Source organism: Amblyomma mixtum, chromosome 7, assembly GCF_055824585.1.
Source record: "Amblyomma mixtum isolate Tamu chromosome 7, ASM5582458v1, whole genome shotgun sequence".
NCBI classification, from domain to species: domain Eukaryota; kingdom Metazoa; phylum Arthropoda; class Arachnida; order Ixodida; family Ixodidae; genus Amblyomma; species Amblyomma mixtum.
This window is the reverse complement of record NC_143018.1, coordinates 111298288-111321168: the sequence shown is the minus strand read 5'-3', so window position 1 is coordinate 111321168 and position 22881 is coordinate 111298288. Positions and strand designations below refer to the sequence as shown.

General features: G+C 47.1%; 1 protein-coding gene across 1 annotated transcript in view; it reads right to left on the bottom strand.

The window, feature by feature from the left end:
• Positions 1-1107: 1107 nt before the first annotated feature.
• LOC149337219 (putative chitinase 10) overlaps positions 1108-22881 on the bottom strand; it is a 35826-nt gene continuing 14052 nt past the window's right edge. Inside the window, exons 6-8 of the mRNA XM_089554354.1 lie at positions 18038-18373; positions 8825-9022; positions 1108-1290 (exon numbers count right to left, since the gene is read on the bottom strand). Coding sequence (XP_089410480.1) covers positions 1108-1290; positions 8825-9022; positions 18038-18373 — 717 coding nt within the window. The remainder of the gene's footprint in view (positions 1291-8824; positions 9023-18037; positions 18374-22881) is intronic.

Below are 22881 nucleotides of genomic sequence, written 5' to 3'. Positions count from 1 at the left end.
ATGACGAAGTTAAAGAACAACCCGAAAAACGCCGCCTTGAATGGAGGCTTGTTGCTGTGATTTAAGTGAACTCGACATACCCTTTAAAAGTTCCAGCAGAAAAATATGGCGCTGAAGTGGGTTTCAAAGCACAAAAAAACTGTCTAGCATGTGGACTGTTGTGAACTGCGAACATAAACCTCGCGGGCGCAACGCCGACACAATACGTTCTAAGTTTGTCGAATGTGATGGGGGCGTTGTTTTGAACGTGTCGCTAAGCTTTGTTCGCTCTTACTGAGAGGTCAGTGGCGACATTGAAAGCGACTCTGTTGAATTTTGGTATTGAAATTCTATCCGTGTCCTTTTTCTGACTCTGATGTTAATGGTCGGGCGGAAGGAAGCAATGTATTTGTGAAACTTAATGAAGTGTTGCTTCCAAAATGGAATGGATTCACTGAGAGTGAGATAGTTATTGCCCATTTTCCTTATAGCTCATTATTATTACCATTACCAGTACTCTGAATGTTCTTGGTCCCCTAAAATATTGGTTGAATTACTGGTTGATTGACTGGCTATTGTCATTAATATTTGCTTCATGGAACAAGATAGGCGCCCAATAAACATTGCTGTTGGTAAAAATTTCTAAATTTATTGATTCTCATTTCTAGACAAATTCCTCAAGTAGCCACTGTAACGTTGCATTATTTTCAGTCGACGCCACTTCTTTCCCAGAGGCAGCTGACGTCGGTGATGTTTCGCAGGAATTTTTTTAGGGCTCTTTCTCTGGGGGATATTCTTTGTGGAGTTATATTTCTTGCATGTCATGTTGGCAGGTATGTTAGGCGCGATGAAAAGATTTGTCCACATCGATTACTGTCATACCGTCGTTAAAGAGAGAATTTGGAGCAAGTTTGTGGTTTGAGTTGAAGCCGCAACAAGGTGAACCGAGATGTTGTGATTTTTCTTATTTTCTATATAACACAACTGACATCTACGCCACAACTTACGTTCATTTCTTTGAAATAAAGCTAAAGTTACGCTGCATTGCCGGAAGCTTTCAAGAACTAGTTACAGCCATTGGGATCGGCAGACATTATCTCGAGACCTCTGAGCCAGCTTGCTCCGTCTTCAGGGATTGTACGGGGCCGTGGCGTAGGCCTCGATCTGCGGAGACTGCAATTTGTCGTGGCACTTCCCCTGGAAATCATCCAGGTCGATGTCGTACACCACGATCGGCGTTTCGCCGAGGGCCACGTCGTAGGCCCGGTTCAGGCGCGTCCTGATCTCAATGGGGCCCGCGAAAGTCGCCACCTGCGCGACGAACAACAATGACTGGTTTCAATGTGAAATAAAATGCTTTATGTTCTCTACAAAGAAGAAGAAGGAAGCGGAGTAAAAATAGGGCATACGCTTAAGCTTAGCCTTTAAGAATATAATGCGAAAAGCTGATAAGGTTCCATTCGCATCGCCTTTTCGACATTCATACAACGACCTTATTCCTAATTATAATACTCACACTTACTACTGTACGCATGAGTATTTGTCTCTAAGACAGTCCACTAAGTCGAGAGTCAAAACACGTTCACTATGTTCACCTTTATTCTGGCTGAACCAACAAGCCTTCGTGGTCTATGGGTAGCTTTCCCGTCTCGCAACCCGTAAGTCCTAGCTTTATTGGCCTTCTAAACAACATTCTTCATTTCTTTCAGCTCAGTTAAATTCCCTTGGTCACAGCAACCTTCCTGATAAATTTGGCGTCAATCCGAACATTCTTTGACCTGTTTGCGAGGTTTATTAATTCTTTGCTTCCATCGGGTATTTTCGATCGCGGCCAATGGCGTCGAAGTAGATACCGGGTTTTCTGGGACGCGGGGCCCTCAAGGCTATTGCGTTAAGGCCCGTAAAGCCTGACAAAGCCTCAGCGCCCTTGTACAGTTTGGAGTGCAGTACAGCGAAAAAAGCGAACATGTTACACAGAAGTAGCCTTGCACATTGCATAAAGAAGAGCAAAACAGCAGAAAAGCGATTCATAAAACGAGATTTCGTTTGGCGAAGGAAAACAGGGATGAAAAAATTTATAGAAGTTTGCTACAGCCGGTAATGCGAAATTTGAACGCAGGTCTTCACGGCTGTCAGGTGGCGTGTTAGGCTGCTATAGTAGGATACAACTTAAAAAAACAGCAGTTGCTAACACTGGGCCGCGGTCCGCGGCGTCCTGTATTACTCCGCTGGCCAATCGAAAAAGCAAACGAAACCAGTTTTTTAATGTTTGACTATATCAAACACTGCACGTAACAAAATTCTAGTGCTCATAACTTTTTTCTTGTGCTAAGCTTCTTGTTTACGTAACAAGAAACTCTTAAGCAGTGCACTATTTTTTTGTCGTGGGGGAATTCTGTGCGCGGAGGCTGAATGTGGGCGGAGCTTCACTGCAGACTTAAGTTGTATCCGAGTATAGCCAGTCTCCTTCCCGTCGCAGCCACCTTCCAAGGAACGTTTTTCTCTGCCACTTGGACAACCGGCTACGCTGACGACTACGACGCGGAAGCCAGGAAAGCGCGCATAAGAGCTGCGCTCTAAAATACAAGCTAGTGTGTCGGAAGTAATATTCTTTGCACACAAGAAAGAAGTAGAGTATACATAAAATATAAAGTCAACATGAGATCGGAACACGCAAGATTAAAAATTATACATGTCATTTCGCATCAAGTAGCGTTTAATAATTTTAAAAAGCTCTTTCAGAGAAATACTGAATTCAAGATCGTAGGAAAGTATTAAGGGCGGTAGGTGCCTGATAGCAAATTTTCGGTTTCTCGAAGCTGGTCGGAGTGCTAGGGAGAAGTTTCTTCCTGGTCTAAGGTGGCACAATAACAAAGCGTATTCTGTAATGGCAGTGTACATGCGTTTTTGTAGACATGTTGGAATAAAGCATAGAAATAAACTTAGCATCCTTTAAGCATGCTGTGTTTGAGGAAGAGAGGGACCGTAACCAGGTATTCCGTTTGACTGCAATAACCTTGGATTCTACGTATTCTTTGTGCAAGGACGAAGTTGCTGTAGTAACTCTTAGGCATGGTGCCGCGAAAGGAATACAATGAGAAAGTTTAGAATAGAAAAGGGATGATACATAGATAACTTCATATATTCTGTGGTAACACAGACGGTTCTGTAAAGACAACCAAGTGCGGTACATGTAATGAATATGAGAATAGAAATGTGGACATTCCAAGAAAGAGTTTCGCAAAACCAGAGATTCAGAAATTTGTGACTACTTGCTTTATCAATTGTTCTTTTGGCGTACTGAAGATTATTCACATAGTGTTCAATGGTATTAATCGGTCTAAACATAATAACGGCACTATTCGTCACGTTTAGGGCAAGGCTGTTCGCTTAGAACCATGTATATAATTTAGTTGGGTCAATATTTTCGCACTTTTCAGGGAAGAGATTGAAGGAACAGTAAGAAGCGATTCATGTCGTCAGTGCCGACTAGAAGGTCAAGAGAATATAATTGGCATATATATTCGACTCGGACAGGTGCTACGTCGAATCACAACCTTCTTTGTTGGCGCGCCTCAGTGCGCGCCTCTGTTTTAGTTGGCAGCGCCGTACCCAAGAAAAAGAGGCAGATAACTATTATGCTATTGTGTGTACACAATTTTCCCTGCCTTAGCCGATGCTGAAACGGAGCGTGAGCGAACATGCCTTGATGCTATTTCTTGTATATATTTCTTGCGCTGTGTCTCGGTCACATGAGCCTCGCGTGGATTACGGTGAGCCCGCCTATACACATGGTCTCATGAAACTGTTGCATTATAGGAGGGTCTGTCGAATCAACGGTGACAGTGCGATTAAGGGAAGAGCTGACTCCAGTCTGGCGGTTCTTGCCAGGAGCTTTCAGAGAGAGCTTAGGCAGCTCCACTTGAATCTTACTCTGCCATTTTATCCATCTTCAGTGTATCAACGATGCTACTATAATGTTTATAGTTTCTCGTTTTCTAGCGAAAGTGCCCGTCGTAATAATCCGCGCCCGCACCAATCAGAACACCAGTCACTAACGACAACGCGACGGTCTGACCTCGCTGCGTAACAGCAGCGAGGTCGAACAAAACTTCTGCTCAGGGGTGAGCACGCGCTGGACGTACAAGGGTAGTCGGCCCGTTTTACGACGTTCCGTTCGGCGGAGATGCATCTGGAGGCAGGTTTGGAGGATTTGCACAAGAACTGAACAGGAGTTGATTGACGATAGCAGATGTTCAACTAAGCACATGGACAAACGAGTGGACGGGCACGCAAAATGAGCAGGAGCGGCCCGTTGGACTCGACAGTCAGAATGTAAGGGGGGGGGGGGGGGGGACAATGAGTTTTATGCATTCAAATTGCAGTAATGTTATACTTTGCACGGGATGACATATCCGCACAGGACGGCACAACAGAAATTCGAAGCCGAGCGAAGTGCCCCGGCCAAGCTCCTAAAAAATTTTTTTAGGGACAGGGGAAGGCTGTTACAGCAGTGTTGTGAAACGCACCTTCTAAGACACCCCAGTTTGTCGTCGCGCTGCTTCTAATAATTCATCGACGGCATTAGTTGTTCACCACACAAGCGCGTAAACTTGGCCACAAGTGTTCGAGCAAGTGTTTACATCGAAGTAATGCTGAAGTTACTTAATCGGCACCGAAATTTGCAAACCTGCCCAAACTGCTCACACACTTATGCAGACATAGAACACTGCCTTACACAGTGCCACGTAGCCTTCCAGTCCCCCGCCTATCCTTTCCCTCCACCCCCACCGTGGCCCATCTGGCTTGCCTTCTGGGACCTGAACCTGCAACGCGCCCTCGTCACCTTGGCCCAGGACCTATTGAACGCCTAACATAAAGGCTGTTAATAAAAAGTGTCACACCACCACCACTAAACAGTTCCTATATTCTGCGAAATAATAGAAAATTGCAGGGACATTTACGCTCCGCATTAAGAGAATGACGCGATGGCTTTGAAGAATTAATGTCTAGATGTGCGGAATTGGTCATTCTGTACTTAACAATCATAGACCCATGGCAGTCCTCATACCCCTCCTGCCGCAGTGGTACAGCGGTTAAGCGATGCGCCACTGCCCTCCGATGGAAGATATGCTGCAACTGGTGGGGCTTGTACGTCCCAGGTTGCTCCTGTCGGGCAATCTCTCGTTATCAACCATTAATTTTACTCACACCTGCCACAGTGCGCAGTTTTGTTCACAATCCCCAGGGCAGGTGTGGTGACGCCACAAGGTTACCTGACCTAGGTGCCCCACCTGGTTGCTTGGTTGTTTGTCGTGGAATGTTTCGCGGATTTTTTGCTCACGGCCGTATTTTCTGTGACACGAGGTCCTCAACGCTATCGCCTTAAAAGCCTGAACGGCGAACGTTTCAGGAAATTTCTTGTCAGCTGCACTGTTCAGTTCAAGAAAACATTTAAAACTCAAATTCAGCTACTTAATCGCAACTGGCAGGGCCACAGCCACAAATTAGACCAGTTAGGTTAATACGCACTTATAATTTTACGAGAATCTCATTGCATTCGAGAACGGAATGCACATCTGCCAAATTGCGAAATTAAAATTAATACCATTAACACAATGCAAGTAATGGTTTGGTTTATGGGGTTTAACGTCCCAATGCGACTCAGGCTATGAGGGACGCCGTAGTGAAGGGCTCCGGAAATTTCGACCACCTGAGGTTCTTTAACGTCCACTGACATCGCACAGTACACGGGCCTGTAGGATATCGCCTCCATCGAAATTCAACTGCCGCGGCCGGGATTGCAGCCGCGTCTTTCGGGTCAGTAGCCGAGCACCATAACCACTGAGCTACCGCGGCGGCCACAATGCAACTAATACACTTATGGAAATTAAACACGTAGTAAAACTAAACCTACTGTAATATTATTAGCGACGATTTGCAAGAACAGTTTTCTATTAGTGGTACGGGACTATGTTCAAGCACAACATTCAGGGCAATAATAACTAGGCTCCATGGTTTGCTTCTTATTCGTATAATAGAGCCCTCACGGCTTCCCTAAAGATCAAAAAGTTCTTTGAAGCTGAGAACAGGGGCTCTTCTTACCATACAGAGATTTAGAGTTTGAGGGCTGGCATAATAGCTTTAATATACGACTGAGAAAAAGAAATATGCAGCCTGGTTACTTTTGACAAAAACTGTACATGGCCGGCTGCACGGGCAGGCGGTGTTCATCTTCGCGTTCATCTCGAAGCCAGATAAGCCAGGTCCTGACAGTGGTCCCGACAGAGCAACAGCGCAGGAGAATAAACAGGGGGAAATTGACATAAAGCGCCGGACAGCTCGGGCATAACGGATCTCAACGGAATTTTCACAGATAAAGCCCTGCAGGTGCACCAAATGATTGGTTTTATGGTTTTATGGGGTTTAACGTCCCAAAGCGACTAAGGCTATGAGAGACGCCGGAGTGGAGGGCGGTGCACCAAATGAGTGGAGTTGTAGCTTTCGAAGGATGTGAGCCTCCCGCATTGAAAGAGTAGGATTATGATGGAGGTAAAATTCACGATCAAGGCAGACAGCGTTGTAATAAGGGCAGCCTCTGCTCTCTCTCCGAAGAACCTGAGTCAAGGGAACAACGGTTCCTGGATGAGATCAAGCTTCAAGCTCGGTCTCATGCCAGCTACTTATATAACTTCGGCATAAAATGTGATGAAGATTGGGGATGGATGGCAACTGAACAATGAAGGAAGCCATGGCAATATTAACAGCTGTAGGAGAAAAAATGTCTCCTTGAGGGGCACCCCGCGTGAGATGATGTGGCGATGAAGTGACGTCAGATACATGCGCCTGGCGGTTAGAAAGGAAAGCCACCGCGATCTGCTCCGGCGGCGCGCCGTTGCTCTGCTCTACCGCGGAGGCCACGGTTGTTATACATGCGATAGCCATGTGGGTGTTAATGAAACAGGGAAGGATGTGGTCTTGAGAGACAGTCGAATGAATTGAGGACCTTACTGTGGCAAGGGGTGGAAGTTGAGAGCTGCCCCAGATTAAGAAAGCGTGTCGAAGTATGAGAAAGAGGTCCTGGGCAGACACGTATTGACGAAAGACGATGAGGGTGTGAGGAAGGTAGAACAGCGCTTGGGAAGAAGGTACCCTGCTCTCACCCTGGACTTCCTCACACTTTTCTCTCATTCCGAACCCCGGCAAGCCACCCGTCCTTATCAATCTCCGCCCAATTTCTTTGATTTCCTGCGTCGGCACGAGAATTAAGATTATGGTGCTCACTAGGCTTGGTCGGCATTAAGAGTCTTCGAACTCGTTACTACAAGCATAGCACAAAGAGCAAGTTGAAACATTTTATAGCATGCATGTACAAGCTACGACAGATACGCCATCAACAGTGCGTGTTAAGCCCAGTAAGCGAAAACATTGAAGTTTCTTTTGACTTTTTAGCGGGGTTAGCAAAGGTGCTAGACTACGATAAAACATTTTATATCCGTACTGAGTATATGCTGCGCTGCAATAAGCTACGTTTCTTTGTGACTTGTATAGTAACTGATGAAGTCGTTGGCAGATGATATAATCGATAAATAAAATGAATAGACCCTTTTTCTCCCGAGGCAAAATATTTGAGTAAACTATTATAATTAAACGATGCGAACAGTTTCAACATGAATCGCACTCCAATGAGGTTCCATTTGTGCATCATAATAAGAGTCACTAGTAATAGTGTGCACGGCTTTCTTCAGTCATAGAAAAAAGTTTCCTGATGGTCGACATTTTTGTGTTGCCACATAATAGGCGCTAGTATATTAAACTTGAAGCAGACAGGCAGGTGAAGAACAGATTCTGTATGCTTAACAGAAAAAGAAATCGAGCTTCATAGTTATATCCACAATGGAAGCAAAGTGCACCTTCGTCAATGGAAAATTTCTGACAAATTCTTGTGAAATACAACCACGAGAAATCTAGAGACACAGTTAATAACTTTTGATCCAATGAGCGCACCCTAAACTTGTTTTAGCGTGTATGGGAGTAAAAGGGTGTACGGTGCCCTCTAGCGAACGCCATTGTATGGGAAACGTATGCTGTTCAAGTCCCGGTGTAGATTTCGATGACTAAATGCACCGAATGCTTTTCCTAGGCAAAGCAGGCATAGCTTCATCGCAAAGCATCATAACCTGATGCAGTTAGCAATGGGAGGAGTCTTCCAAACGGGGTGTCAGGGGCCCTGAGGTGACTGAAACGTTGGTTAAAATGCTCCTTACACCTAAAAATTTGTATGCTCTGTAGACAGAATTTGTTTATGTTACCAACCCGAAGCATTCCGTACTTAAATCAAGAAACTTTGCTCCAAGACATGGGCAGTATACTTTCTCCCTAAAAGAGAGTGCACTATAGAACAACTTACTGCGTTTGTACTATCGTATACATCGTGTTTCAGATAGCCATCAGTATTTATCCTGTAGTCATGTAATCTATTCGGCGTGGACTCTACATTGAAGTAGGCCCCGTCGCATCACACGAAAAAGAAACTTGTGCTATTATTCGTTTCGCCGGCGCGCAGAAAAAAATGCAATCACGAGAGTTCTCCATGGTGCAGGCTCGAACCGAAATGTAAAATTGCACCGCGCGCGAATCCGCACTGAACCCAAAAGGTATCAATTGGACTCCGAAACCAAGCCAAAGGGAAAAAGAAGTTGGTTCTACGCACTGCTCCCAACTTTTCTTTCGTTCCTCTAAGCTCCTCAAGTGCATGTGGGTTCCTCAAGAGCAATTTTACCTACCAGTGTAATTAACCAACAGCAGTTCTCGTTTTTTTTTAGCGATAGGGTCACGCGCCCACCTTGACGTCCGCTGACCCCTGGATGCGCACGTAGCCTACGGTGCATTCGTCCGATGCGTGTCGGCTGCGCTGGAGCTGACACACGAGGTCGTAGCGAGTCCGGCGAGGCTGGTGCGTATAGTAGTCGAACGATGAGGGGCCCTTGGAGGGCGCGCCAAGCCCGACGGAGCCCTCCGTGGTGAAGGTGTCTGCACCCACCTGCATTGTATGCAGGATATCCTGCTACCTAGTATATTCTATACTCTTTATTCAGAGCTTACCCAGCAGCGCCAATAGGCGTTACAGCAGGGAGGTTACAGCATTGAAAAAAATGCATCCTCGTGAGTACAGAACACTTGCATTTCACTCAGTCGATTCCATTCGCCAATTGTTTTAACAAAAAAAGAGTTTGCGTAAGTGCCAGTCCTTGAGTCATACTCACGAATTTTGAGACTATGGTCTGTGCGCCTGGAAACATAGTGAGGCTCTATCAGATAGGTTCCACTATTAATACCGGTTTTATTATGAAATATTGTGTATAAGAGTTTAAGTCTCCGTTTTCTTCGGCGAGAGGCAAGTAGTTCCCAGTTAAGCTGATGCGTCATGGCACTTACGCTATCCTGCCTTCGGAATCGTCCTAAGAAAAACAGCGCAGTAATTATGAACGCATTGAAGGTGGCCTGTTCTGGAAGAGCTTCACAGGTTCACAGCGCCTCGACTTGTTGTTTTTGTTCAGAAAAGCTTTACAAATTAGTCATGCTATGTTATGTCCACTGTTCTCGTTGTGCTGGCAATCGAGACTATGCGCAACTGAAACTCTTTAGTGATGCCGCGGTGTAGCAACTCCCCTAATGATGCATTCAATAGGCGATTCGGATCGTCGTCCTCAATCCGCGGTGGAGCAAAGAATCCGTCGCGGTGTCGACGTTGGGAACAGACGAGCCGCTCCGGGCTGTGCTGCCGAGGCAAGGCGCGGCGATCCACCACAGCCAATTTCTACTTTTCAACAATTGCAAATCACGATCAGAATCAATAGAAACTATCATTTTCAACATGCTGTTCGGTTCGCAGACAAAACAAAAAAACATTGGATTCCCGTTTGGAATGCGCCATTAGTCCGTCAGTCACCCACTGCAGCATCATTTGCGTATGTTGGTTGGTTCGTAGCGTGAGATTATATGGTTCTTTCGAGCTTTGTTGCTAAAATGTGCGCCTCTCTTTGGTCTGCGGGAAAAAATGGCGAGTTACTTTTAAGCATTTCGAGCGGCAGTGCGAAGCACCTACAGCTATCTTTTAAAGAATGAAACTTTACCGACTTTGGACGAGGGGCTTGGTGGGATTGCATAGGTGCTTAAGCACAGTGCTGACAATCGCATTCAGGGCTTTGCCTTAGGCTCTGAGATAGTTCGCTCCCCGAAGAGGGAGATACGAGAGCGACATCATGAAAACTAAAACTGTCCTACATTCGAGGCATTCGCGGGTAATGAACTAGTGCAGCTATATTTGCTACGCTGTCAGGAAATCGTGTAATGAAACAGTGTCTCATGTTTTCAGTCTCTAAGGCGTCGCCGGGTTCTACATTTAAGAGAGCGTGAGGTTGAAAAGCAGAAGATAGGGTCAGCCTGTATCTCCACAGGTTTTCGATAGAGCCTTGCCGCTTCCATGTGCGCACTATGGCATGCCCGGCTGGCCACGTGCCGTCTTTACGGCTGGAAACAATGAATAAATACAAAATAATTTCATTATACTTATCACTGCAAAATAGGAACTAGAAACAATAACATAATGGCAGCTTTAAGAGGACGCTAAGGACAAAATCAAATTGGCCTGTAACGATACGGTACCACGTTCTAGCCACAAAGAGGACACTCACACCACGAACGGAGCTTTCATAAGGTAATAAAGACCAAAAATTGAAATATCGTATCGCTAGCATCGGCGGATTTCGCAAGAGGAATTCGTGTGTCGACACCAATTTTTGCGCTCAGAACCTACTGGCTACGTTCTACCGCACTGACTTCAGAACAGTGGCAACCCGTCCATTTCGGCAAGGTCGTCAGGAATGTATATCTACTAGTCGTCAGGTTTTACCGAGAAAGCAGTAGCAGTGTCTCAGGGGGAGAATGCCAGCATCTTTATGTAACACCGGAGTGTGAAGCCTCCACTCCCCGGAAGCATCACCACTGAACGCCCCTAAGTGCGCTGCTCACCAACCCAACACGACACTCGATCTGTCGCCTCACCGTCTCAACAAACATCCGCGTGTCTAGTCTTCACTTTCCGGAACGCCATCTATACCAAACTCGCCTACCATCACCCTCCATAAGGCTCTAACCGAAGCGCAGACTTACGTTCCGCCTGAAGGGTATGAGGCGATAGCTTTAATGGGTTATTACACATATATGCGGAATCAGTTATTCTGTACTCTACATACATGCAGAGAACGCCGGGAATCATCACACCCCTTCTGGAGCAGTGATCCAGTGGTTAACCAATGCGCCATTGCCCCGGCACCGGTGGAGCTTGTGAGACCTAGATTTTCACTTTCCTAGCAACCCCTCGCGACAGTATAAGTGTCACCTGCCACAGCGGGCAGCTTGCTCACAATACAGTGGGCAGGTTATGATGACCTCATACGATCACGTCAGGAAGATGGCGCACCTAACAGCTGGGTGCACGGTGCTCGTAGGTTGCTTCTCTGGGAATTTTTTGTCACGCCGCCGCCGAAGACAACGACGCCGGGTTTCCCGCTGAACGTGACACTTAACGCTGTTGCGTTAAAAATCGACCGGGAATTGCAATGTAAAGACGCAATGGGAAAAGCAGCTGCACTCCAGAAGCATCACCCACAAGCTATCTCCGCACACCATCACCCTTGCTTGCGGGGTGCTCACCCATACACCGCCAACATCGACCCACCTTCGACTCCCTTCACCCCCCCCCCCTTAAAATTCTAGAGGAAAAGAATTCATTAGCTTAAAAGCATCAGAGTAAACGTCAAGGCTAAATTTTAGTGCTATCGCACATCATGTCTTACCATTTTGTTTCCTTAAAGCACTTTCCTCACTGATGAATGCGTATTTTGCTGCCGCAAACGCCAATATTGCGAAGAAAACTAGACAATTTACTTTTACTGATAACTGCAATTGGATGGAGTTGTTCTGAGCGCCAGTTTTAATTTATATTGGTATTTTTTATAATGGGTTTTTTGGTTTTGTGCAGAGTAGAAACTAACAAACTATTTTTGTAGAGACCACCACTGGTTGGTGCTTGAGTTATTCGTTGCTGAAGATAAGAGCTAGCATTCAAAAAAGCCTTTTGAAATTAAAAAAAAAATGGCTGAGAGTTACGCTTCTCGGTAATGCACTTTTTGAGCGCAGGTGACTGTGATGTGCACACCACACTGTTGAGGGATTTGTGGAACGCGGCGTGTCGGCAGTGGTGCGTCGGACATCGGAGCGCCGTACGTGCCAGCCCCGCGTTGCGCGTGGGCGCGTGCGAGTGGTGTACGCGAGGCAGGCACGAGGAGCGTAGAGCTACGTGTCGGCAAACCCAGGTGTTGAGGAAGACACCGTAGCACAACTCCGGTCGTTCACGCGTGGAAGTGGCAGCTGTCGGACGTTGGATCCGAGCTGCCGGTGGCTTCCCTGGAATCATCGACTCAAGATCATTACGCCTCATTCAAGCGTGGAGGTGGCAGCCGTCAGACTTCGGGTCTGTGCTGCCGTCAACTTCCCTTGAATCTACGACGCAGGCCTAGTGCAATTTCCATTTTGCTGTTAAGGCTTCCTTGGATAGGCTGCACAAGCCTACGGCGTTTTGGAACGCCATCCACAAGACCTGGCCACGGTTTTCCTGCTGCTGCTGCCCACTTCTAGGGGGCGACTGACAAGAGTTCGTCAGCGTCTCCCGTGTCATCTCTGTTCCTCCTCTCCTGGCTCTCTACCACCGCCTCCCTGGACGCAACACCAGCGACGCATTGCAACTCGCCAACCCGCGTCTGTGTCACCTGCAAGGCCTTCCAGCTCCAACTGGGACGCTTTGTATCCGGTGAACTCTCTCCTTTTTGCCTCTAGTGTTGTACGCGTTTCTAGTGTGTGTTTTCCTTGATGTTTTCGTATCTTTTATTGGCTCCTTTCCTTTAAAACATAAACGGTGCTGCGTTTTGTTTTGTTTGATTTCTTTGTTCCTTTCCTCGAACCTGCACGCGAAAGCGTTCCCCTTCAGCAGTCGGGGACGCGTACACCCGATTCGCGACAGTGACGCGGTATTTGAACCATAGCTGACCACAGACCCAACACGCAGTGCCGAACGGAGGCGGGCATTGGTTTAGACTTCCGCAGCGCGCCAAGCGATCCGCCGCCGCTAAGTTATAGCTGAGCCTCTTCTCGGGAAAACCTCACTTGTAACATTTACAAATAACATTGCAGCTTAGGCGGCAACAACGAAAGAAAGTATGTCCACTCAAGCTGGTGTCATTAGCCGAAAACAGCTTTAATGCCCCGCCTGACAGTGGGCTATTTCTCTTCCTTGGAATTCCTTGGGTTCTGCAGCGCAGTTCAGTGCCTTATTCGCCATCTCTTTTCTCCTGCAGATTCCTTGATATCCAAGGCATTTATCGTGAATGGCGCGCGTTGTTGTTGACGTAACCCACCATATTACGCACTATTTGTTCTTACGGTGCACCATTTAACACAAAACGTCACACATCACTATTTGAGTAAAAGCGGTCGCACACAGAGAAAGATGATTCCGCACATGCAAATTAAAATGACGCGACAAATTGCCATAGGAAACGGCCGGCACAGCTGGTCTTCAACATTATAATCTTTAGGAGGCGTCCATTCAGACCCATAGGAAAAGAGGGGAGAAATAATCGCCGAATGCCGATGGCGGTAGCACATCAATCAAGCCGCCGACGCCTGTAACCATCCGTATATCGCTGTCGAAAAACCAAGCATGAAATTTCTGGAAGACTGCGCGCAGTGGCCGCTCGCGCGCACTAATTTTCGGAAAAAGCCTGCACATTTGCGCGCGAGCGGTGCGTACTACGTTAGTGTTGTATTTTGTAAATAGTGTACAAAGCTCTCCCCTGGCCTTGCTGTCACTCCCCTCTATACATCTCCTGGCTATCCTCTCTTTTTCCCTTTCCCCTCCGCCGGCTGCAGCTTGGGTGCTTCAGATATTGGATAGCAATTGCCGTGATTGGCGACATTATTTTCCTTCACTTCTTTTTCGTTTAAATAAATCACTACGAGCACCACCACGAAATTCTGGAAGGGGGCGACGGCGCCGAGAAAGGCAATATTTCGAGAAAGGCAGATTTCGCCAATTTTAAACATGCATTTTCGTTATTATTGCCGCTTACTGTTGCTAACTGTGTTGTCATTGCTTTGTATTATAGCTTGTGTTATGAGTATTTCTAAGTGACCTTATGCCTTAACACTACTTTGTATACTTTTGTTTCTCAAACCTAAAGTTTTTTCGCGTTTCATACTTTTTTGCAATATTGTTTACTTGTATTCTCTTAACATCGAAATCTTGTGTAATGATGCTGCTAAATACGCGCGTTAGCTATTGTTTTAAATAACCCGTTGTGTATATATTCTGTACGTATTTGTAAACTGCTCACTGCCTTCTCTAATGCCCTCCAAGGGGCATGAAGGAACCTTATATAAATAAATAAATAAATAAATAAATAAATAGGCACGAGGCAAGCTGCGTCTTCCGCCTGACTTCCTGTGAAGGCTGGAAACATCTCGATCCGTCGCTAGATGCACGCCGCTTCGCCAAGGGGCAAAGGTGGCGTTGAGGGAAGGTCTAGGGCCTTGAAATGAGTAGTGTTAGCGGGAGCCCGAGCCTTCCAGAGTGCTCCGGAACAATGCTATTCTTTTTTGTAACGAAAGCTACATTGGCCATGAACTTGCGATTTCGCTGTGGTGCTGCTCCGAGAAGGCACAGAAACCGACTTTGAGCTCTTGCCTAGCAACCGCCGCAGCTGGCGGACGCCGCTCGCCCGCCGCGCCATCTAGCATGACGTCACACCGTGTGCTTCGCCGCGGAGCCGCCGCCGCCGTTTGGTATGGCGTCACACCGCTTGCCTCGTTGTTGCGCTCGCCTGCGCTCGGCTTGCCAGCTGCGTCGCATGCCTGATAACAATTCGGAGGATTGAAAAGGAGAGCTCGCGTGCGCCGCAACCACAGTTGAGGCCTTTCTCTACGTATAACTTGGCATAGCGGAACTAGGCCACTGCCATTTTTTTTTTTGGCCACCGGTCACCGCCGCGTGACCTGACTTCACGCTACCACTTTCCTTCTCGCGCTATGTTTGCTATCGCAGTCTTTCGTCCGCCTCTACGTTCTGCATTCACTCTCTTTTACCATCTGATGCGCTCGTTCTCTCGGTTACGCCGAGAACGGTGACGGGGACGCCGCTACACGCAGGAACGAGCGCGTGAGAGCTCCTTTGTAAAACAAGCCGTTATGTGTTGTCTTTTGTCAGTGGGGCCCTTATCGAATTGTAAAGCCAGCGTGCTGTGCTGTGCCTACTCACTGTAGCCGCTTATTCAGTGGTGAAGGATTAATTCGCGATGGGTTAGCCTCCCTTCATTGAATTAGCAGTCGTCGTTAGTAGGCAGCGAATTTGTTGTGTTGTTGTTAACAGCGTTCATCAGCCACTAGCGGCAAAGAGGTGCTAGGTTATTTGCGATGATTATTTCGGGCACAACATGTGTTATATGACAAGGCAAGGTGAAAAAGCTACTAATTACAATATATTCGAAAAAAATTCACTTAGGCATGAAAGTACTTCAGCAGTCTTCAACACAGCACCTAGCCCATGAATGCAGGGGCTCCATCGCTTCACCAGTGCTTTGCTTCCGGAAGAAAAAAAAATGCTTCTCAAGGACCCTGTTGCCACGCGTTCCCAGCTTTTTACATCTCGTTGTCCGTGCTGAAATCGCTCCGACCAAGTTCCTCCTTAACAAACCAAGGAATGCGGCATTCTCTCAGCGCTAGGTAGATTGATCACGCTCAGTTCAGAAGAAATTCAAGAAGAGGAACTGTGATCTGCTCCGTAGTTGCACGAACTATGTGGGACTGTGTTTTATCACGCTAAACAGCACACAAGAACTCAGCAAGACGCCGTGTTTACACTTTTATGCAACTTCTGTACACGTAATCACGAATCGAACAAGGAAGGAAGAGAACGAACATGGAAGGAGTTGCCTTCGTCTTGGCAAAGCGTTCGTCATTGGCGGGGATTAAATAGGGTCATTCCTGAGGCCCTTTTTAGACCCCGCCAATGACGAGCGCGTTGCCCATACGAAGACCAGTCATCTTGTCGAAACGCTGGCAAGCATCCTGAGGTTTTCCCTCCATTGTTCACTTTGTGCTCCTCAAGAACCATCTGGCGAACCTCTTTCTACCACGGACGTGTATGCAGGTGTCAGGTTGTCCTTGCGTATGTGACACCCCGAACAGCAGCTCACTGTGAGTCCCACTAGCGTATAATGCTCCTCGATTGCCTCTCTACAGTCCCAGACGAGTAGCAGTACCAGTTTGTCTCCCGACGGTGTTGTCGGAAAATGCGGTTTCGGCGACAATGGAGGGCGTAACTTCTTGATTCCTCGTTTATTCTGTGCCTAGAAGTAATGCGCTCAGTATTGGTCTACAGTGACGATAAGCTGCAGGGACTATTTTCCTGAGCTTCAAAGCACTGCAATAGTGCCTCACACTTGTCCTGAAGTTGGGAGTGAGTAATGTTGGTAGCCACTTAGTGTCAGCGCTTTCGGCATCGCACTGCCTCGCCCGCCCGCTTGTTGCAACCGGTCAGACCACCTCACTCCCCTTTTGAGAAGATCGGGGTTGACTTGCTTGGTACGCTTCTAAAGTCAACAACAGGCAAACGCTGGATTATTGTGCGCATCGACTACTTGATACGTCACGCGGAAACAGCTGCTCTCGTGTCCGCGAAGGGAACAGACGTCGGGTTGTTTTTACTCCGCGCAGTCATCCTTCGCCACGGAGCTCATCGAGTCGTAAACAGCTACCGTGGGCTCCAGTTTACTGCCTAAATCGTGGAAGAGCTACCACGGCTATGTCACTGTGACTCTTCATTCAAAGCCTTACCGTCCAGAAGCGAATGGCCTGACGGAGCGCACCACCGGCACCTTCACGAATAGGTTGTCCATGTATGCAACCACCGACCATATGAACTGGAACACCGTGCTACCGTTTGTCAGGTACGCTTAGACCACTGGAAAACACGTCACCGGATACTCTCCCTTAATTCTGCTTTACACCCGTATCCTACCCACCTTTCCGGAGCCGATTATTCTATTTTCTCAACAACCTGCTCCACCCGTTTCGCAGACCTTCTGCATTTCAGACAAAGCGCGACGACAAACTCGCCCAGGAACGATCAGGGCACAATTCACACAAAGGCTGTTACGAGAGTGGGCACTTTGCGGTTACGTACAAGCCAGGTGACTGCTTTTGTCTCTGGACTCCCCTGCGTAGACAGGGCCTTCAGCAGGAATTCCACCAGGAATTCTTCTCGAAGTACTGCGGCCCTGTAGTCTTTCTTTAGACTTTCTTTTTTAGGGATGTCGACTACATAATTGCAAATGTTAACTCAGGTAATCGCCGCTCCCGCAAGACCCAGGTTGTACACGCTGCCATTACAGCGCCGTCTAAATCACCCAACGACAAGGTTAGACTGACCCGGGCAAAGTGTTACGCCACGCTGCAGTGCAGTCAGGAGACAACAGACTCTATCAGCGCGAGGAATGAGCTGCGGAGACCGCCAACACAGACCGTTCTGTGACGTTCCGAATTCCCAATTTTAACCTTGTAAATGAACCCATTCTCATCCTCGCAGCTTAGTATGAATACTATGATACTTGGCATGCATCGAATTGGGTTAATTTTCTTGCTTTACGGCGTGACGGAACCTACATAAAAGTATGTCCGAACATCAATGACAGGCCCCACTAACAGAGGTCCAGCTCTGAACCAAACAGGCGCAACAGCGAAATTCTTTTGAGGCCTTTCAGACGTTTAGCTGTCATGCACCGGCTTTTCGCGGGTATTCTACGGACGTCCAGAATAGCGTAAGTGGAAATACGTCTGGTTTCCGACAAATATTGAGTTTGGTTGAATATTTTCACCGTAAATTTTGCTACTCCTTAGAAGGAATTAGCTTTAGTCCCACAAATGTGTCCATTGAGCTCACCGCTACGCTGTAGATGAAGCGGGTCCACAAGGTACGGTCGAACTGCCGCCGTATGCTGTCCATGGTGTACGCGACGACGGCGCCCGGCGCCGAGCACTGGACGGTGGGGAAGGAGCGGCGGCCGGCCGGAGGCTTGTGCGTCGCCACCACCACGTACAGGAGGAGCGGCAGCAACTGCTCGAGGCCGTACGAGTGCACCCTCTCGGGCCGCACCGACAGCAGAAGGAAGCGCTCCGGCCGTAGGCTCCGCATCATCTGGGCGAACCTGAGCAGGTTTGCGCTATCTGTCCGGTCGCCGCAGGTGCCATGCGGATAGTCCCAGTCCAGGTGCAGGCCCTGTCCGAATCGGAATGGCGCACGTCAGAAGCGGAAGCCCTTTATAGAAGTCGATGACGGCTTCTGACGCTGGCCGAATATTTGTAAATATGCCTGCGCGTCCCTTTATTGTCTGAAACTGGCATATGGGCTAAGCGGGAAACCGTAGTGGTGAGGTCCAGGTTACTTAGACCGCCTAGCGTTCTTAACGTGCCTTCTGAGTGAAAATTTAGCAGTATGTGTTACAATATTCATGTGAAAGTAAGCTTCTGAAGGCATTTTCAATTGTTATTTGAGGCTAACCAGAACTCTTTATTAGCATTATTTATTGTTTGCGATGTGGATGGAGAATTCGTTCTCTAAACCAAATACTGCACCCCAGGAACAGCAGAAACACACCTGATTACGAGTAAGTCGCCTTAGATGTCATAATTAAAAATTTGTCTGTAGAAAGGCCGTATACAATTTCGTCCACCAACAAAAATAAAGGCGTACAATTTGCCGTACCTCGCTCTTTTAAATAATGTAGCAATTTTTTCGTAACTTTGGTTACAGATGGCAGAATGTGCCTCTGTTGGAAGATTTGCGGTTAAGATGAGTAGGTTTGGGAGGACTCTTGCGAGCTCGATGCAATAAATCCGCGGGGTCAGAGAACGTAAAATATTTTCTCTTCCGTATTACGAAGGCGCTTGCGCCTCTGAAACCCATTAATATTTACATCCGTTCGAACAGAAAGAGTTTTCGTTTAAATGACTCAAGCCATAAGAATGATTTTTTACCTCATCTACACGCTTTTGCGGCTACGTGTTTTAACTGGAACATTGAGATACGGAAGGCGCACAGATGCTCTAAAAGTAAAACTGAGCACACGAACCGTGGACAGCCTACTCGTCGGCAAGCTCTAACAGTGGAAGCGCATGCAGAAAGCGGGGGTCCAGTGGACCTCCCGCGCCGCTGGGATCCTTGCCTTATCGCCGGCACGAGCCAAGCCAGACTATTTCATCAGTGCTCGTCACGGGCGGCTATAACTCTTTATTGAAGGATTTATCGTTTACATTCATCGTGGTGAAAATGACGTTGAGCGGGCACGTTGTGCTTCGTCACCAATGGGACCATTTACAGAGGCCGCGTGCCTGCCGTGGTTCCTCCCTGGCTTCGAGGTTATTATTCAGCCATTTAAACGCCTCATGCCGGACATAAATCCTTATATCAAGTATAAGCGCTCCTGACATGCACGGACTGCAATAGCGCGGCTGCGCCAGGGCCGACGGTAAGGCGAGCATCTAAACTGCAAGATGCGTCTGGCAGACACTCGCCGCCTACATTCGCTTCCGCTGTAAGAGTGCACTGGACACAGTTTTGCCACCACTAGAGTGATGCGTCATACTTTTGATGGGCGTGCACAGGGCAAATACGCTGGGAAAGAGTCCGTAACAAACGCTTTAATTCGAAAAAAGTTTTCTTCTTGTTAGATGAAGTCTGTCCCAAGCATGCTAATAAACGAGACAACAAAATTATTCGCTTGCTGCAGCGAGCACAGAGGAAAGTCAGTGATCAATACGTGGTAAAAATGACAAGGAATTCACTAATTCTGAAGATGACGGGCGAGTTCTGTACGAAAGGATTTTGAATCGTTGAATAAAACTATGTCGTCAGGTAGGGAATTCCAGAGTGTTATTGCATTGGCGAAAAATGAACTATTCATTGCTAATGTACGGGTCTTGATACCGGCTATGGGGTGGCTATGGCTGAGGCGACTTGAAGTTCTTATCGGGGATTTTAGAAGCGGGTGTCTTGAAGCTGATGAAGTGATGAAGCAGGCAAAGATGTGGGATTATGCGGCGTGATTCAAGTGATTTGAGGGAAAGAGAGCGTTTGAGTGCACTGATACTAACTTCTTTGGAATATTCTGAGCTGATAAACCTGACGGCGCGATTTTGGGTGGCCTCGATTTCGGCGGAAAGGTGTGCTTGAGATGGATGCCAGATAGAAGATGCGAATTCAAGTTTAGGGTGGACGAATGTTTGATAAGCCAGTTTTTTTCACATCTGGATATGCTGATTTCAGGTTTCGCCGGAGATAACCTAAGACACGTGAGGCATCGGAACATATCGTTTGGACGTGAGTTACACAAGAGAGTGACGATGTCAGATGTAAACCAAGGTACTTGTAGGATGTTGTTGGAGTAATCGGAACCGTGTCAATGCTGTAAGTGTGCTGGGTCACAGTGCGCTTGCGAGAGAATGACAAGATGTGTCATTTTTCAAGGTTTAAAGGCATGAGCCATCGGTCGCACCATGTAGCTATTGCATCAATTTCTTTTTGCAGGAGGTGACTGTCGGTGGGATGACGAATGGGGCTGTATATGACACAGTCGTCAGCAAATAGTCTTAGCTTCGCGTTTATGTCAAGTGGAAGATCGTTTATGTAAATTAGGAATAGCAATGGTGATAAACCTGCGCCCTGGGGGACGCCTGATGTAACATTAGTGAGGGGTGAGCGGTAACCATTGTTTGAGGTAAACTGCATGCGTTCATTAAGAAATGTCTCAATCCAGGTGATAAGGTTGTCAGGAATGCATAGGAAAGAAAGCTTTGTGAGCAGGTATGAGTGTGGAACGCGGTCGAAAGCCTTTGAAAAATCTAAAAAGATGGCGTGGATTTGAAGGTTGTCGTCTATTAAGCGAAGGATGTGAAGTGTGAATTCAGCCAATTGTGTTTCACAGGAGTAGTGTTTACGGAAACCGTGTTGGTGAGGATAAAAGAAGTTAACTGAATTCAGATGGTTCATTAGATTGGACGCTATAGCATGTTCAAGTAATTTGAAGGAACGCTCGTTAAAGAAATAGGGCGATAGTTAAAAGGATTTGTGCGGTCACCTTTTTTAAAGATTGGTATGATTTCGGCTATATTGCACTCGTCGGGAATTGCTCCGGATTCTAATGATTGTGTAAATAATAGGTGCAGTATCTGGCTTGAGACTAGACTAGTGTTTTTCAGGAGTTTACTGTTTATGTGGTCACAGCCAGATGATGAAGAAATCTTAAGGGAACTGATTAGATTTTCTATTCCCGTCGCGGTGACTATCTATCTTTAAAACAGATTGATAGGGTGTGGGTAACATAGGGCACGTCTTTGCAAGAAAGCAATCTGCAAGCGCTCCAATATTAAATGATTTGATTGCGCCAGCGTTTATAATGTCCATTTATAGCATTTCCCCGTAGTGTGTTCGTCTGAAGCCCGTGACAGGCTGGTCACCTGTCCACCGGGTAGTGGGCAACCTGCGCAGTCATATATATGCCTAGCAACCGGCCCGTGTCAGGCGGCAGCTATTTTAATCATGAGAGGCTGCTTGGAAAGAGCAACCTGGGTCGCAACCCAACCCAAGCAAAACCCAAGTCCCACCAATGGCAGCACATGCCATAGAAATTTCGAGGCGCATCGCTCCTAGCACCACTTCGCCAGGAGTGGTCGGAAGACTCCCGCGGATCTATGAGTGGAAAGAATGACCAATTCCACATATAAGGACATTAACCCCATTATCGCCATCCGAACAACTGCCTTCTGTGAACACTGGATCTGAACACCGGAACCGAAGTGTAACCGAACTGCTAGCGCACCTAATTCGCATTTGGCCTAACTACGCAAATCGGCCATCATTTTTTGTTGTGAAAGGTCCGCTCACGTTGAAATCTCTTAAAATCTCAAAAGTAAATCTTAGCGGCTAATTGATTTCAATTTTTTTTGTCTTAAAAAAAATATGCGCTTTACACGACCTTTCCACTGCATTTCTCAGCCGTGGTGTCACACAGCAAGAGAGTGCTACATGCGCTGGTGAATCGTCACCACCTACTATCACGGCGCACCTCGCCTTGCAGCTGGAGCGCCTCTGTGACAGCAAGAAGAGTTTCGGCCTCCTGCTTTTCACTGCTCTCAAAGCCAATGGCCTCTGGAAGCTCGCAGCTTCTTAACCCCAGCAAAGCCGCGCCTCTCCTGAAGAAACAAAGGCAGTTGAAATACAAACCCCACGTTATCATGAACGGATCTCTCCGGCCTCTCCCTGAGGCCCCAGGGTTTCAGTATATTCTCTGTGCTCGAATGATTCGACGTAGCCGCATCCCCGCCCTCTCCTTCAATGAAACGAGCGTTTGATCGGGGCTTAAAGATACGGGGGAGGGAGCGTGGAAATTTTAATAGTCGTGTGTTGAGCCCTTTCACATTGAATTAAGGCGCACAGAGCTTTTTGTGTGGCAAAGTTTATCGATGTATAACGCTTTCAAAGTCACTGTGCGAAATTTTATTACTTACAGAGCACCTGAAAGTTTCCTTTGGGGCCAGAAGATTGCTACCCACAACGCCGTTTGGTAACTGCAATACTGGTAATAGCTTTATTTTCGATTATGTGTCACTCAAGAACAGCAAGAAAATTGCATTATGTATTTAAAGTAATTGCTAGAACCTGTTCTGAAACTTTGTCTCTGAAGCTAAAACGAAAGTGAAAATTCCATTGTTTCCACGAATATGAGCGCT